Source organism: Pelobates fuscus, chromosome 11 (genome assembly GCF_036172605.1).
Source record: "Pelobates fuscus isolate aPelFus1 chromosome 11, aPelFus1.pri, whole genome shotgun sequence".
Taxonomy (NCBI): Eukaryota; Metazoa; Chordata; class Amphibia; order Anura; family Pelobatidae; genus Pelobates; species Pelobates fuscus.
Window position 1 is genome coordinate 108,958,444 of NC_086327.1, and position 13,141 is coordinate 108,971,584.

Consider the following 13,141-nt stretch of genomic DNA (forward strand, 5'->3'; position numbering starts at 1 on the left):
GGGGCCAGTATAATTAAACTGCTGTGTGTTGATGTTTAAAATATTCATGTGTACATCTGTGTGAATGTATGTATATGGGTGTGTGAAGGTTTGTATATGTGTGTGCACACACTTATTTTTGTTTGTTTGTTTCTCTGTTTGACTATATGGATTGTGTGCGTCTGTACGTCACTGTGAATGTATGGATTGGTGAGTGAGCGTGTGGATGTGGTATGCATGTTAGGTACGTGTGAAAGGCACAGTTGCTTAACGCGCTGCCACAATTAAGATGGGTTTGTTGGTGTTAAATCTCTGCTTCTTGCCACCTACCAAGTAGCGGATTGGACCAGCTTGGGAAGCACAGCAGTGGTTCCCAAAGCAGGGTGCTCTTCCCCCTATGAGACTGGCTTAATTTTCAGCTCATTGGCATGTGGTTGTAGTTGCATAAATTCTGCCTTTCTTAATAATCTGCTGGAAAAGCAAAAGATAATTGAAGTCTCGCATGTACTGAGGATAATCACTGCAACTACAACCCATACATTGTTCTTCTGTTTATACGTCAGTCAGCTCTCTGTGCCTACATCACATTCCATTGGCACAGCCAGGTATGACAATAATTAACAGGTAAGGGAATTAATAAAAAAAATAAAAATAAACTGTATAGTTTAGTTCCCAGCACAATATACATAAAAATATCTAAAGTGACAACAAGTCATGACAGATGTGCATTAGGGTGTGTGTATCACTAAGAAGCTTTTAACTCTGGATCCTAAATATTACACTTGCACAACCATGAATATATTTTTTCATGAACTATGATAAAAGGTACTTGGAAAATGATAATACTGAGCCTATAGCAAATCCACAGTGAGCAAGTAATTTAAAATGACACTCTAAGAACCAAAATCACTTCATAAAAACACACTTCACTCACCATAACCACTACGCTCACATTGGTTATGGTGCACTGTTTCACAAAGAGTAGTCAAACTCTTTTCATAATGTTTAACAACTTATCTGGGTTTCCTCTGGTGCCCATACTACATCTGGTGTTCTCCTGTAGGAGAAACCAGATGTCTATATAGAACAAAGCATAGCCGTTCCACGAAAGCTCATTGGTTGAGATATCTCAGCCAGTGAGTGCTGTCCTGCATGGCCCTATTTAACTCTGTAGATCTAACCAGATTTTCCCGCATGAGAAGACCGGAAGCAGGGACTGCATCTGTGGGTGGCCAGCGGGACCCAAGTATGATGTCAAAACAAGAAAAACAGTTAGATCACATATTGTGCCAGGGCACTTAGCCAGCAGGCTTACGTTTTTATGGTGTATTCCTTTATTGGCATTTGGGGCATTAATCCTGCCCCTGCCGCCATGCAAATTACAGGGCTATTTCCACGCCCCTAAAGGCTGTCATTCAGACTGCCATTAGAGGCTTCAGACAAAATAGATGTAATAATTGAAGGGTGTTTTTTTTTTTTTTTTTTTTTACATCTGGTGTCAGCATGCAAAGTAACGGTGATGCTTGATGTGCACCCCTATGGCTGGCAGATTGCTGTGATAGCGGTGCATGTGTAGTGGGTCAACAGTACTTCTCTACGAGAAGGATTTGATTGGATCAAGTCCTCAATATTGATGACATTGGCAAGGGAGATTTGGGCTGGAGAGAGAGAGAGAGAGAGAGAGAGAGAGAGAGAGAGAGAGAGAGAGATTTTCACAAAAGGGAGCACACACAGGTCTTAATTTACATTCCACACAAAATATCAAATTTTCTACCCCTATGGGTCTTTTTAATTTAGGAGGAGCTATTTCATTGTTTACATTTATTTTTTTTTATAAAGTAATGAAGAATAAAAGTGTGTAGTGATTATTTGAGTGTTCCTTTTACTAGAGTGTTCATGAGCAGAGAGTAAGTAGTTTAACAGATGTATACCCATCTCATTTGTGATTGATCTGTAGTGTAGAAATAGTACATCTGTTGAATTGTTTTTTATTTTTGTGTTTTTTTCTCTCTTCTTTTTGGAAACTTTGTTTTTTCTCTCTCAAAAATAGACTGACACTTTAGACATATTTATTGTGGAAGATGGCAGACAAGAAAAATAAACAAGGACTTTATTTCGGAAAAATAGCAATAAATATTTTATATTGTACAAACTGAAACATATCTGGAAGACCTAATCCAGTTTGCAATCACAGCACGTTGCTCTCGAGGAAACCTTAATGTTGTACTATACAGCAAACCATTCCTTCTTTTGGTTTACATTGTTTGACAAAGTATAGCTGAAGAGCAGCTAAGTGTATACAGGTCATTTTAACTATCGGATGTTTAAAGGGGCTTTATTTATGCCCTAATTTTAGTTACATTTTAGAAGTATACAAAAATATCACGGATATATAAAAAAGTATCATATTGACAAACCTAAATTAGTTCAAAATTATTCCCAGTACGTGCTAATGTATTGTTGAAAGCTATCTCTGCTAACACCGTTAACTGACACACATTGATAGCATGGGGAATGATGGATGGATAGTTTTACTAGCAAAGGGATTCCAAACTGGGCTAATATTCTTTTCACACTTTCTAAATGTATTTATTATAAAACGTCATCATGATGCTGTTAACTATGAAATATCTTGCAACAACTTCCAGAATTTCAGTGTGTAATAAAGCTAACCGAGATTAATAATATTATATATTTACCCCCCTGATTTTTTTTTCAATTTTTCCTCCCTGTATTTTTAATAACTCTCCATTCATCACATTGTCCCTACGCATCCCAACTTGGCAACACATTTTTTTTTTTTTTAAACATTTTTTTTAACACTCCTATTCTACATTTGATGCGCTTGTTTTTTTTTGTTTTGTTTGTTTTTGTAGATTTAGGACCTCCCACGTTATCACTCCTGTAACATAATCAATTCTGATGATATCTGGGCCAATCCAATACTGCAAACACCTGTAATCTATAGATGTGTTGTTGCATGTTACATTTGCTGGTAAACATGCCTTTAGTGGCTGTGAATTAGCCTTCATGTTTGACATCACCCAGGACTTTACTTCACATAAAGAAGCTCTGGATTAGCCTGTCTGTATGAAAAGCATCCAGATTGGCTGAGTGCTGCAATTGTTGTGCATGCCCAATAGACTCCAATGATTCTTTATGGCAATCTTTTTAGATTGGTTCAAGACCATCTGTTAGAATGATCTTCAGATGATCTCTGAAGGGGAGTGAATGCAGAGAGAATTATTTTTTAAAATTTAACTAGAGGTCCGATAATCTAAGAACAAGAGGAACAACTCAACTTTATGAAGTTTATTCATAACTTTAGTGTTCCTTTAAGATCAAAAACTTTATTTTTATGTTTTGCAATAAACAAGTGACTTTATTCAGAAAAAATGTGAGATATTTTCTCAGGTGAAATATCACCTGCTACACTGTTATTGTATACCTTGTTTTGTGTTCTACCTCTTACCTGTTGGATCATTAATTTGATGAGGACTTTATTTTGTCCTTGAAAACACCTTTCCATCCATGCAATCTCAGACCCTTAAGGTTTATGTTTACTGTTTATACCCTGTTGGTTTTACAGCACCACCCGAATAGTGGTAAAAATAAATTGCCCTTAACAAAGTGCCTTTCTCTGTAGATTAACCTGGCAGTAAGAAAGGGAACCAAAGTGTTTTTTTTTTTTTTTTTTACTTCTTAGCATTTAAAAATCTATAAGTATAAACATTTAAAATATTAAATAGATATCTACCAGTGATTAAACTTGTGCATGTAGAAAGTGGCTTTAAATTTCTCACACATTCCTCCGTGGCAAAGGTACAAATCCTTGGCATTCTTGCTATTTAATACACTGTAGTCCAATTCAGTTAGTTCAAGCAAACCGTTTATTTTTATGGTTGACTAAATGAAGACAGGGCATTCACAATAAACATTGACAGTATGTGCTTTGGAAGTTGTCCACAGGTAAAATAATGGAACTGCAGTGCCCATCATTGGAATGTATTCTGTTGTTGAAGACCTTGGGGCTTATTCTCTGACCTGCATGCTGCAATCTAAAATAGACTGCTACTTCTACTGAAATACTCTGGGGATATAAACTTAAAACAGCTCTAGCCACTAATATAGTTCTAGTTATTTTATTTTATAGAATGTTTGTCCTCTTCATTTTTGTAATACCGTAAATATTTTCATTGACACAATTAATCTACACATTGAACAGTGTGATGTTTGAATGATGCTGAAGTCAGAGGAATTTAGTTTACTAATAAGAAATATTTGTGAGTGTTATTGCAGAGATGATGCATTTTAGAATATTTTCGTGGTATTACCTGTAAAGATACACTCCCTGCGTTTCAAATGTCATTGCTGTGACTCGTACCTTCAACATGCATTTGCCTTAACCGTCTGCCTGATCTTTGTTTGTTTTCTGCAGAGACATTCTGATCACACGCTTGGGAGCATCGATGAGTTATGATGAGCTGTGCGAAGAAGTGAGAGAAATGTGCAGCTTAAATCAGAGACAGCCAATAACATTGAAATGGATTGATGATGAAGGTACTCAACTGCACAAGTTGTTAAGCATATACAGTTCTTTTTCGTTTTGCTGGTTGGCTAATTTATATTTTTCCTTTCATCCCTGTTGTAAATAATGTAAGCTTTTCGCCAAGATATGGGCCATGCAATACCAAATATCTCAGCAGACTCTGTAGGTATGTGTGTTTGCAAATAAGGCTCTACTATTGTGTATAAGTAGGTGGTATTAATTCAGTCCCCCATTTATATACATAACTGAGGGACCCTTGGCTTGTGACAAGCCACATGAGAATAGGGTCTTTGCAGTTTGTGACTCGTTTCCTTTTAAACTGCGTCTTTTGATCTGCATTGACAGATAGTAGCATCCGCTGTTTACTTATTTGGGTTGAGGCAGTAGAGCATAACTCACTATTTCTAAAGATCCATGTAAATAGGCCAATGATGCCGAAGCCCTACATGATGATGTAATTGTTTTAAATCCGTCTGCAATGATCCACTGTAACCTGAGGAGAAATAACCCTTTTCACCATTTATTTGCTTTGTAAAAATAATTTGTTCTATAAGTAAAGCACATGCTTTTAAAACCTTTTTATTGAGTTTTCTTCCAAAGACAAACCAAACATGTGATCCAGTACAGTGTAAACGACACAATTCAATGACCTCATTTACTAACCGCATAATCATACTAGCAATAATAATTGTAATGTTGGTATGTACGATACACAAGTACAAAAAAAAAAAAGAAGGAAATAAACATAAAGTAAACAACCAAAATAAATTCTGTACCTAGTCTGATATACATACGGATGACTTTTCCCTATCTTTGTTCCTGTCTGTCATCCCCTTTTGTTATGGGTTGGATACTGGGTATAATAACCCCTCATCTTCCCCTTCAGGGGCTCCCCCCGGATTTGCCTAAGAAGTTAAAGCTTTATGGGCACTAAGCTCCAGTTGATAAATGGACTGTAAGTGCTCCAGAACCTGGGCAATACTCAGAGGTTCCGCAGCTTTCCAGAGTTTAGCTATAAGTAGTTTGTGTCGTGCAGATTATGATTTGTTTATAAAATATTTTACCAGGAAAGATACATTGAGATTTCTCTTGTTTTCAAGTATGTCCTGGGTCCACAAAACATTACATTGATCCAATAGAGTACAATAAAATACAAAAACAATATTAATACACAATATATACAAAATTTAACAGAGAACAGGTAGGAAATATATAATCGACCATGACACGTGCATTCTGTTTTGAGGTATGTAGAGAGGGATCCCTTAAAGGACTTTAGGCTTGGGGAGATTTGATAATGATTCTACTATGGGAAGTCTGCAGACCCGAGGCGTACACACCTACTAGTGTACACTTGTAACTGAGCGATATCACCACATTTAATTGCCTATTAATAAATTGGAGCATCTCCACCACACATGTAACTAGGAGTTCTCTCCAGCACCTCCTGGAAATGTATGCAACCATTTTAGTGGTGTTAAAGGAACACTCAAGACATAGAAAGCACTTTAGCTTGCTGCAAAGTTTTGTGTGTGAAGAGTGTGTCCTATTTTTACATTTTGCAGAAAGTGCATATTTCAATAGAAACATTTTTATAATTTAACCTGGTTACACCCCCTGGCTTTCAAGCATACAACCGGTAATGTTATTTCCTGGTTATTTAGGTCAGTGGAGCTAAACTCAAGAGGCAGCAATTCCCAGAGCATCTTACTTGCAAAGACTTCAAACTGAGCTCCATTGGAAAGTCTGGGTGTGGACAGAAAGTCTGGGCTGGGTTTGAAGTTTTAGATATGTCTAAAACCAGCTTGCAAAAGCTTTATTTTTTTTTGTTTTTACCTTTGCAAGCCCTCCCCTTCTAATCCCTCCCAGGCTTTCTGTGGTTGTCCATTAACAGACTTCCCAATGCAGCTCAATGAGAAGTCTTTGCAAGTCAGGTGCTCTGAGCATTTGCTGCCTCTTGAGTTTAGCTCCACTGAGCAACACAAACCAGGATGTAACAGGACATTTTGTCTGCTTAAACGTCCAGAGAGTGTAACCAGGTTAATTTTCTAAAAGTTCCAGTTTCCACTGAAATCTGCCCTTTGTAAAATGAAAAAAGAGCAGAGCATCACACATAAAGCATTCCAGCAAGGGCAAGCTAAAGTGCTTAAGGCTCGGAGTGCCCCTTTAATATCTTTTTATTTTTATCTTATTTTTTTTTTGTAGGGGGCAAGTGACACACACTGAATTTAGAACTAAGTTATTAAAAGTTCAAGAAAGGGTTGGGGTAACCCTTTAATGGCACTTGACGAATCCGTGTTTTCTACTTGTATAGAAAATACTCATATTTCCTTGTGACTCAGGCTGCCTGTTTTTTCACTTATTTTGAAATATTGTGAGGCTTTACAAATGATGCAGAAGATGGTCTATATCATCATGGAGAGTTTTACCTCTCTAAATGCAATGGCGACGTTTGAATGTTCAAAACTCAGATCTGTCTGAGATGACGATCAAACAAAATGATGTGTAATCAGCGGTATTATATACTAGATAGCTACCTTTATTTTTCTGTTACTGCTGAGCAACAAATTGTCCCACAGGTGTCCTTGACAGCCAGCCTGACAGTGGCTTCATCTTTCTGGCTGTCATTCACATTACTTCTGATAGTGGCAGATTCCCAACTGTTTTATGATTCAAGTCATTTGATTCAGTAACTTGTATGACTTATCCCTCCCACGGACTATAGGATGCTCCAGCATTTCTTTTAGTTTAAATCTTTTCTTTTTCTTTCTTTCTTTTTTTTTTTTTTTCTGTTCCTTGTATTGCATGCTGTCCTGGAGAAGTAATTTGGTAGCAAATAATCTGCAGTGCAGTGTCTGGTTCCGTAAAGACAAACATCTATGAAAATGTGATACATACTTACAGAGTTGTTCATTAAATTATGACTTGTTAGAAATTCAAAGTGAATTTTAAATTGTAGGCCAAAATAGTCAAACAGCCGACCCCCCCCTGCCCCATTTGGCTGATTTGGCCTTTAATTAAAGGAACACTATAGTCACCTAAATAACTTTAGCTAAATAAAGCAGTTTTAGTGTATAGATCATTCCCCTGCAATTTCACTGCTCAATTCACTGTCATTTAGGAGTTAAATCACTTTGTTTCTGTTTATGCAGCCCTAGCCACACCTCCCCTGGCTCTGATTGACAGAGCCTGCATGAAAAAAAACTGGTTTCACTTTCAAACAGATGTGATTTACCTTAAATAAGTGTATCTCAATCTCTAAATTGAACTTCAATCACATACAGGAGGCTCTTGCAGGGTCTAGCAAGCTATTAACATAGCAGGGGATAATAAAATCTTAATTAAACAGAACTTGCGATAAAAGCCTAAATAGGGCTCTCTTTACAGGAAGTGTTTATGGAAGACTGTGCAAGTCACATGCAGGGAGGTGTGACTAGGGTTCATAAACAAAGGGATTTAACTCCTAGATGGCAGAGGATTGAGCAGTGAGGCTGCAGGGGCATGTTCTTTACACCAAAACTGCTTCATTAAGCTAACGTTGCTCAGGTGACTATAGTGTCCCTTTAAATGTCTCTTAATTCATTATGAACTCCCACAATGCACGCTTTAGTGAATAACTTTGTCGGTATGTTTGAAGGAAACGTCTTTTTTTTTTTTTGTGGCAATTCTATGTTAATTGCATTTAAACAGAATAGGTCAAAGTGTCACAAGCTTTGGTTAGAGTGCTATTTTGAAATGCAGTGGATTTGACTCTGTTACTGGAACACTTCCTGAGGGTGGTTGGGACAATACATGGCCCACTGCATGTGGGAAGCATTATAGAGTAACTATGGGTTAACAATGGACCCTTATTTTTACAGAAACACTCGCATTATACATACTTTTTCTACATAATGTTAGTGTGTTTACAATTCTATATAGGTTTATCTCTCTTTCACCACTGTCCTAAAATAAGGTTTCTTACCTCTAATCCAGAGGCAATGTGATTTTCAGACCAGTGCAATGCTTCTCATATAGAAAGTTTGGGAGACAGGATACCCATATAGCATTCATTGCAACGTGCCCCAGAAATAGATTTTTATTTTCTCTTCTTTTTCTAACCAAATACCTTTTTCAATATTTGTATCTTCATTTTTACATGCAGTTAAGTAGCCAGCCAGCGTATAGCAGTGTGGAAAACTGTGAAGAACATGGTTATTATTTGCTACTCCTCTTGTGTTTTTGTTTAAAAGGACACTATATAATCTATACTTTTTAAAATTATATTTGGGGGGTAGGAAATGGTCTGTTACAGGATACTCTTATCTAATATTGGGGTTCCTGAGCATTCTGATGACTGCACAACCCCCTCTAATGGAATATTTTCTCCACGAGACACACTTAGCTGTAATGTTAGTGCCTCTGTCTCTTTAAAGTACCCATACTCAATTTGGCTGTGTTAACTTTTCCCTGAAATTCAAGTGTAATCAAAAACGATTAGACCGTTTTAACAGATTTCTTTGTGTTATGATCAAAGCCAAATTTGACAAAGCTCGACAAGGCAGATCTTCCACTGTCAAGTTTCTACGGCTGTCGCAAGTAATGGCTGTGGAAAACTGACATCTTCTCGAGCATTCAGCTCCTGGCACTTCACCTGCAACCAATAAAATAATATTGTACTTAATCCAATAAATCTCCTTGCACTTTAGACCTGACCCCAGTCGTTTGTACTATTGTTTGGTCTTCTCTTGACTGGAGGCACAGTCACTGTTTTTCTGAATGTGTGCCTGCCCATTTTCCCCTGGTACGGAGAGGCTGAAGATGGCGGTGCCTGCAAGGGAGTGCTTTAGGTAGGTATATCTACCTACAGCTCCTTCACTCTGTATCCAGGATATAAGTGGACACATCAAGGTCTTTGTCATCATCAGAAACGTTGTATATTTTACAGAGTTGCTTTAAAGGCCAGAGTTGCAAATAGCAGCTGCTACCCAGTTTTGTAACTCACATGTATTTCCTTGTGCAGCCAAAAGTTTAACCCCTTAAGGACCAAACTTCTGGAATAAAAGGGAATCATGACCTGTCACACGTCATGTGTCCTTAAGGGGTTAAAGGAACCCTAATTTGAAAACATCATGTCATAGAACAGATAATTAACAGAGGAAACTCGATTTAATAATGCCATTTCATGGTTCCTGTATAAATGGACATATATACATGCATTAATGAAAGTGGTTAACTAGAAGGATGTTATGATAGCTAAAAACCATATTCCAGACATAACTTTGTCTGTCTGTTCCTTCCCACAGGCGATCCATGCACGATTTCATCCCAAATGGAACTGGAAGAAGCTTTTCGTCTGTATTCTATCTACAAAGAAGAAGGCCTCGCTATTCATGGTAGAGTCTCTAACATTTTGCCAGCCCTTTCCTATACCTTATTTCAAGATTTTGATGCATGCTCGTGAAATATTGTGACTATAAACAGGGGTGTGGAATCTTTTTTCCAAATGATTTACTTGTCTAAGGGACTAAAGTGGTAGCTCAGTCTACTTGTCAGTCATGCCAATCTACTTGTCCTCACACAAAATAATTTCAGTTACAAATATTGGAACCCCTGCAAAGAGCCCTGGTCATTCGCTAATTTCAGATTTTTCACAAATTAAATCTGAATGGAAAAAACAGAGGCAATTTATAGCTGATCTGGTTTCGTTTTCTCATATATTACCATGAGTGTCTCAGCCACTGCACTCCCATAGTCCCTTTGTCATAGTGTGTGCTTTGTTTGTGTCATACATGTAGTGTGTGTTGGGTGTATGCTGGCTTTTTTGTAATGTGTGCTTTGTTAGGGCTCAACAAATCACAGAATCAGGACAAAATTCCTAGTCGCCATGGCGAACTGTTGCCTGGGTGTTTTTCAGACCGTTCAGCCGGGGAGGGCGGCCCTATCTGTCAGTAAGTGTGCTTGATTAGGTGATCTGCCCCCCTCCGATTGCTTGGGAAAACTTTTTTTTACCCCACGCTGTGCTGGTCTTGCTGCCGCTGTCCCCGTTTCCATGGCTGGGATAATCAATCTTGATGATCTCAGCAAAGCCAATGCTTTCCCATAGATATGTACCCAATCAGTGCATCTATGTGGGGAACATGTAATGCTTCAATGCAGAGCATGAAAATGCTGAACATGTGAACACTTTACAGCGCTAGACTAGGAATTGCATCTATTGGCCGTCTGAGTGACTGTCACTAGAGGTGTTTCTAGGCAACAATGTGAAAAATGCCTTTTCTCTGAAAAGGTAGTGTTGACCTTTAAAAGTGTCCTGGGACAGGCTACAGCCACCAGAACCACTACATTAATTTGTGCTGGTTTCTGATGACTATAGTGTCCCTTTTAATGTCCCTTTTTCATGTTGAAAATTACATGATTTTGCTATTTCATGACGAAAAGTCATGATTTTATGAAAGACACGGAGGCTCATATTGCTTAACCCTTTCTTTACTGTCCAGCAGCAAAATAATACAACAGTAAGAAAAAAATGGTAACCATAGTGATAGGCCACACCCATACCAAGTCCCAGTCTAATAGTCAGCACATCCCCACACATTTCCTCTTTCTTTGGAGATGCGAGACAATAACAACAAAACAGGAACGATGAAACAGTCCAAACCAAATAGAACAGGCGATCCGAAATCCAGCCGGACTCCGATCAGGAACCATAACGAAACTGGGACCGATTCATCAGTAAACAAGATTACAACCGTGAGGGACCCATCACAGCATTGTCCACTTCCTGGCCACTTGGTAAAGCAGAGAGAGAAGTGCTGAAGACCCTTGATCAACAAGGTATCAACTTGTGAAAACACAAAAGACAGGAGCCGAACGATTAAATCGGTACTTGAACCAGAGTGCGTATGCCAGGACATAATTTTATAACTAGACAGAAGCAACATAGTGTGCATAATTCATCATCGGCATTTCAAATAATCACGTAACATGAACAGGTTAATAAACGGTTGAAACTATACAAAACCCAGAGCGCATAATGATTACCTACCAACCCTGGAAATCTGCAGGAGAGAAGAAACAACCGGGTGGGGTAAATCAGTAAAATAACAATGAAGGGTGGGACAATACTCGCCTCCGTGTCTTTCATAAAATCATGAAATAGCAAAATCATGTAATTTTATGTCAAGACACAGAGGCTCATATTGCAAGTTTAAAGCTGATCAATAACTGGAGAAAAAAATGTGCGGCAAAGGTCGAAAGTAAAACTCGCGAAAAGTGGATTCGCGGGACCAGTCGGCCATTCTCATCCAGACGTGCACCTGAATTCACCATGGACATGGCCGATGCCCCTCGGGTTGAGTGGGCACCAAAGATGGACGTATCCACACCGGCCAGAGACATCACCCATTTCACCCAGCGAGCCAATGTAGTACTGGACACGGGAGAAGGGGCGACGAAATGAGAGAAACAGCTGGGAGACGACGTATCTCGATGTGTGCTCGTTCGAAGTTCATATTCCCGTAGGCAGGCCACCGGACATAGGGCTGGAGTACCAGGGAAGCTTGGATAAGAAACCGATCGAATAGCGGTCTTGGTGCGTCTGGAAATGTTAAACGTCACCCCATCCGGAGTGAAAGATCTAGCATCATAGTCCAGGACACGAACATCCGATACCCGTTTGCATGAAATGAGACAGAACAGGGAGACCAATTTGGCCGACAGCTGTCGCAAGGAGAGCTCTGCATTAGGCGGCCAGGAGGAGAACAGCGACAAAACGCAGGAGACGTCCCATGTAGATGAGTAACGAGGTCTAGGGGGGCGCGACAGGCGTGAGCCCCTAAGTAATCGGCACACTAATGGATGTTGGCCTGCTGGGTAGCCGTCAAATCCTTGGTGAGCCGAGGATATGGACGATCTGTATGAATTCATCGTGCGACATGCCCGACCAGCTTCGAACAGCGAAGTCAGGAATAGGAGGATCGCAGTCACAGGTGCAGAAACAGGATCCAAGTTCCGAGCCAGGCACCAGCCAGTCCAAGCTCTCCAAGCGGTCCTATATGCTCGTCTAGTCCCGGGAGGGGATGCATTCCCTTTATTGTGTGTGCGCTTCTTTTGGCTTAATCTTGTCTTATGAGACAGCCATCTTTGTCCTCTATAGTTATCAGCACACCTTATTCATCCAAATACTATACTATTATTGAAGGGCTAGTGTGTTCAGACATCCAAATATAATGCATAATTGCCGGGCATCTCAATTATACACTCATGGACTTTTCAGACTGTGCAAGGTCAAAGCCGACTTGTGCTTAAAAGCAAAGATGACTAACATGCATATACCCACAGAGCAATGACAAGCCAGGAGATTCACTGAAAAGTGTTTTTAAAGGAACACTAGCATTGGGAATACAAATGTGTATGGTGCTCAAGTCAACATTTGGGTAACCAGACCCTCGCTGCCAGGGTTAAAAACAAGATTACCTTTTTTTTTTCCGCTTGCAATGCTAGTCTGCTGTGTGCCACTCTGCATATTCGGCTGGTATCCTAGAGGCGAATGATCTCAGCCAATCCAATGCACTCCCATAGGAGTTTTGGGAGGTTAGTGCCCCAGTTTTACTCCACTATTTCGTCTGACAG

The 13,141-nt window shown here is 39.3% G+C and overlaps 1 protein-coding gene across 2 annotated transcripts in view; it reads left to right on the plus strand.

The window, feature by feature from the left end:
* Positions 1-13,141, plus strand: part of PRKCZ (protein kinase C zeta) — a 169,873-nt gene that overhangs the window by 8,891 nt on the left and 147,841 nt on the right. For both annotated transcript variants that reach the window (XM_063436680.1, XM_063436681.1), the window contains exons 3-4: positions 4,418-4,539; positions 9,814-9,903. In XM_063436680.1, coding sequence (XP_063292750.1) covers positions 4,418-4,539; positions 9,814-9,903 — 212 coding nt within the window. The remainder of the gene's footprint in view (positions 1-4,417; positions 4,540-9,813; positions 9,904-13,141) is intronic.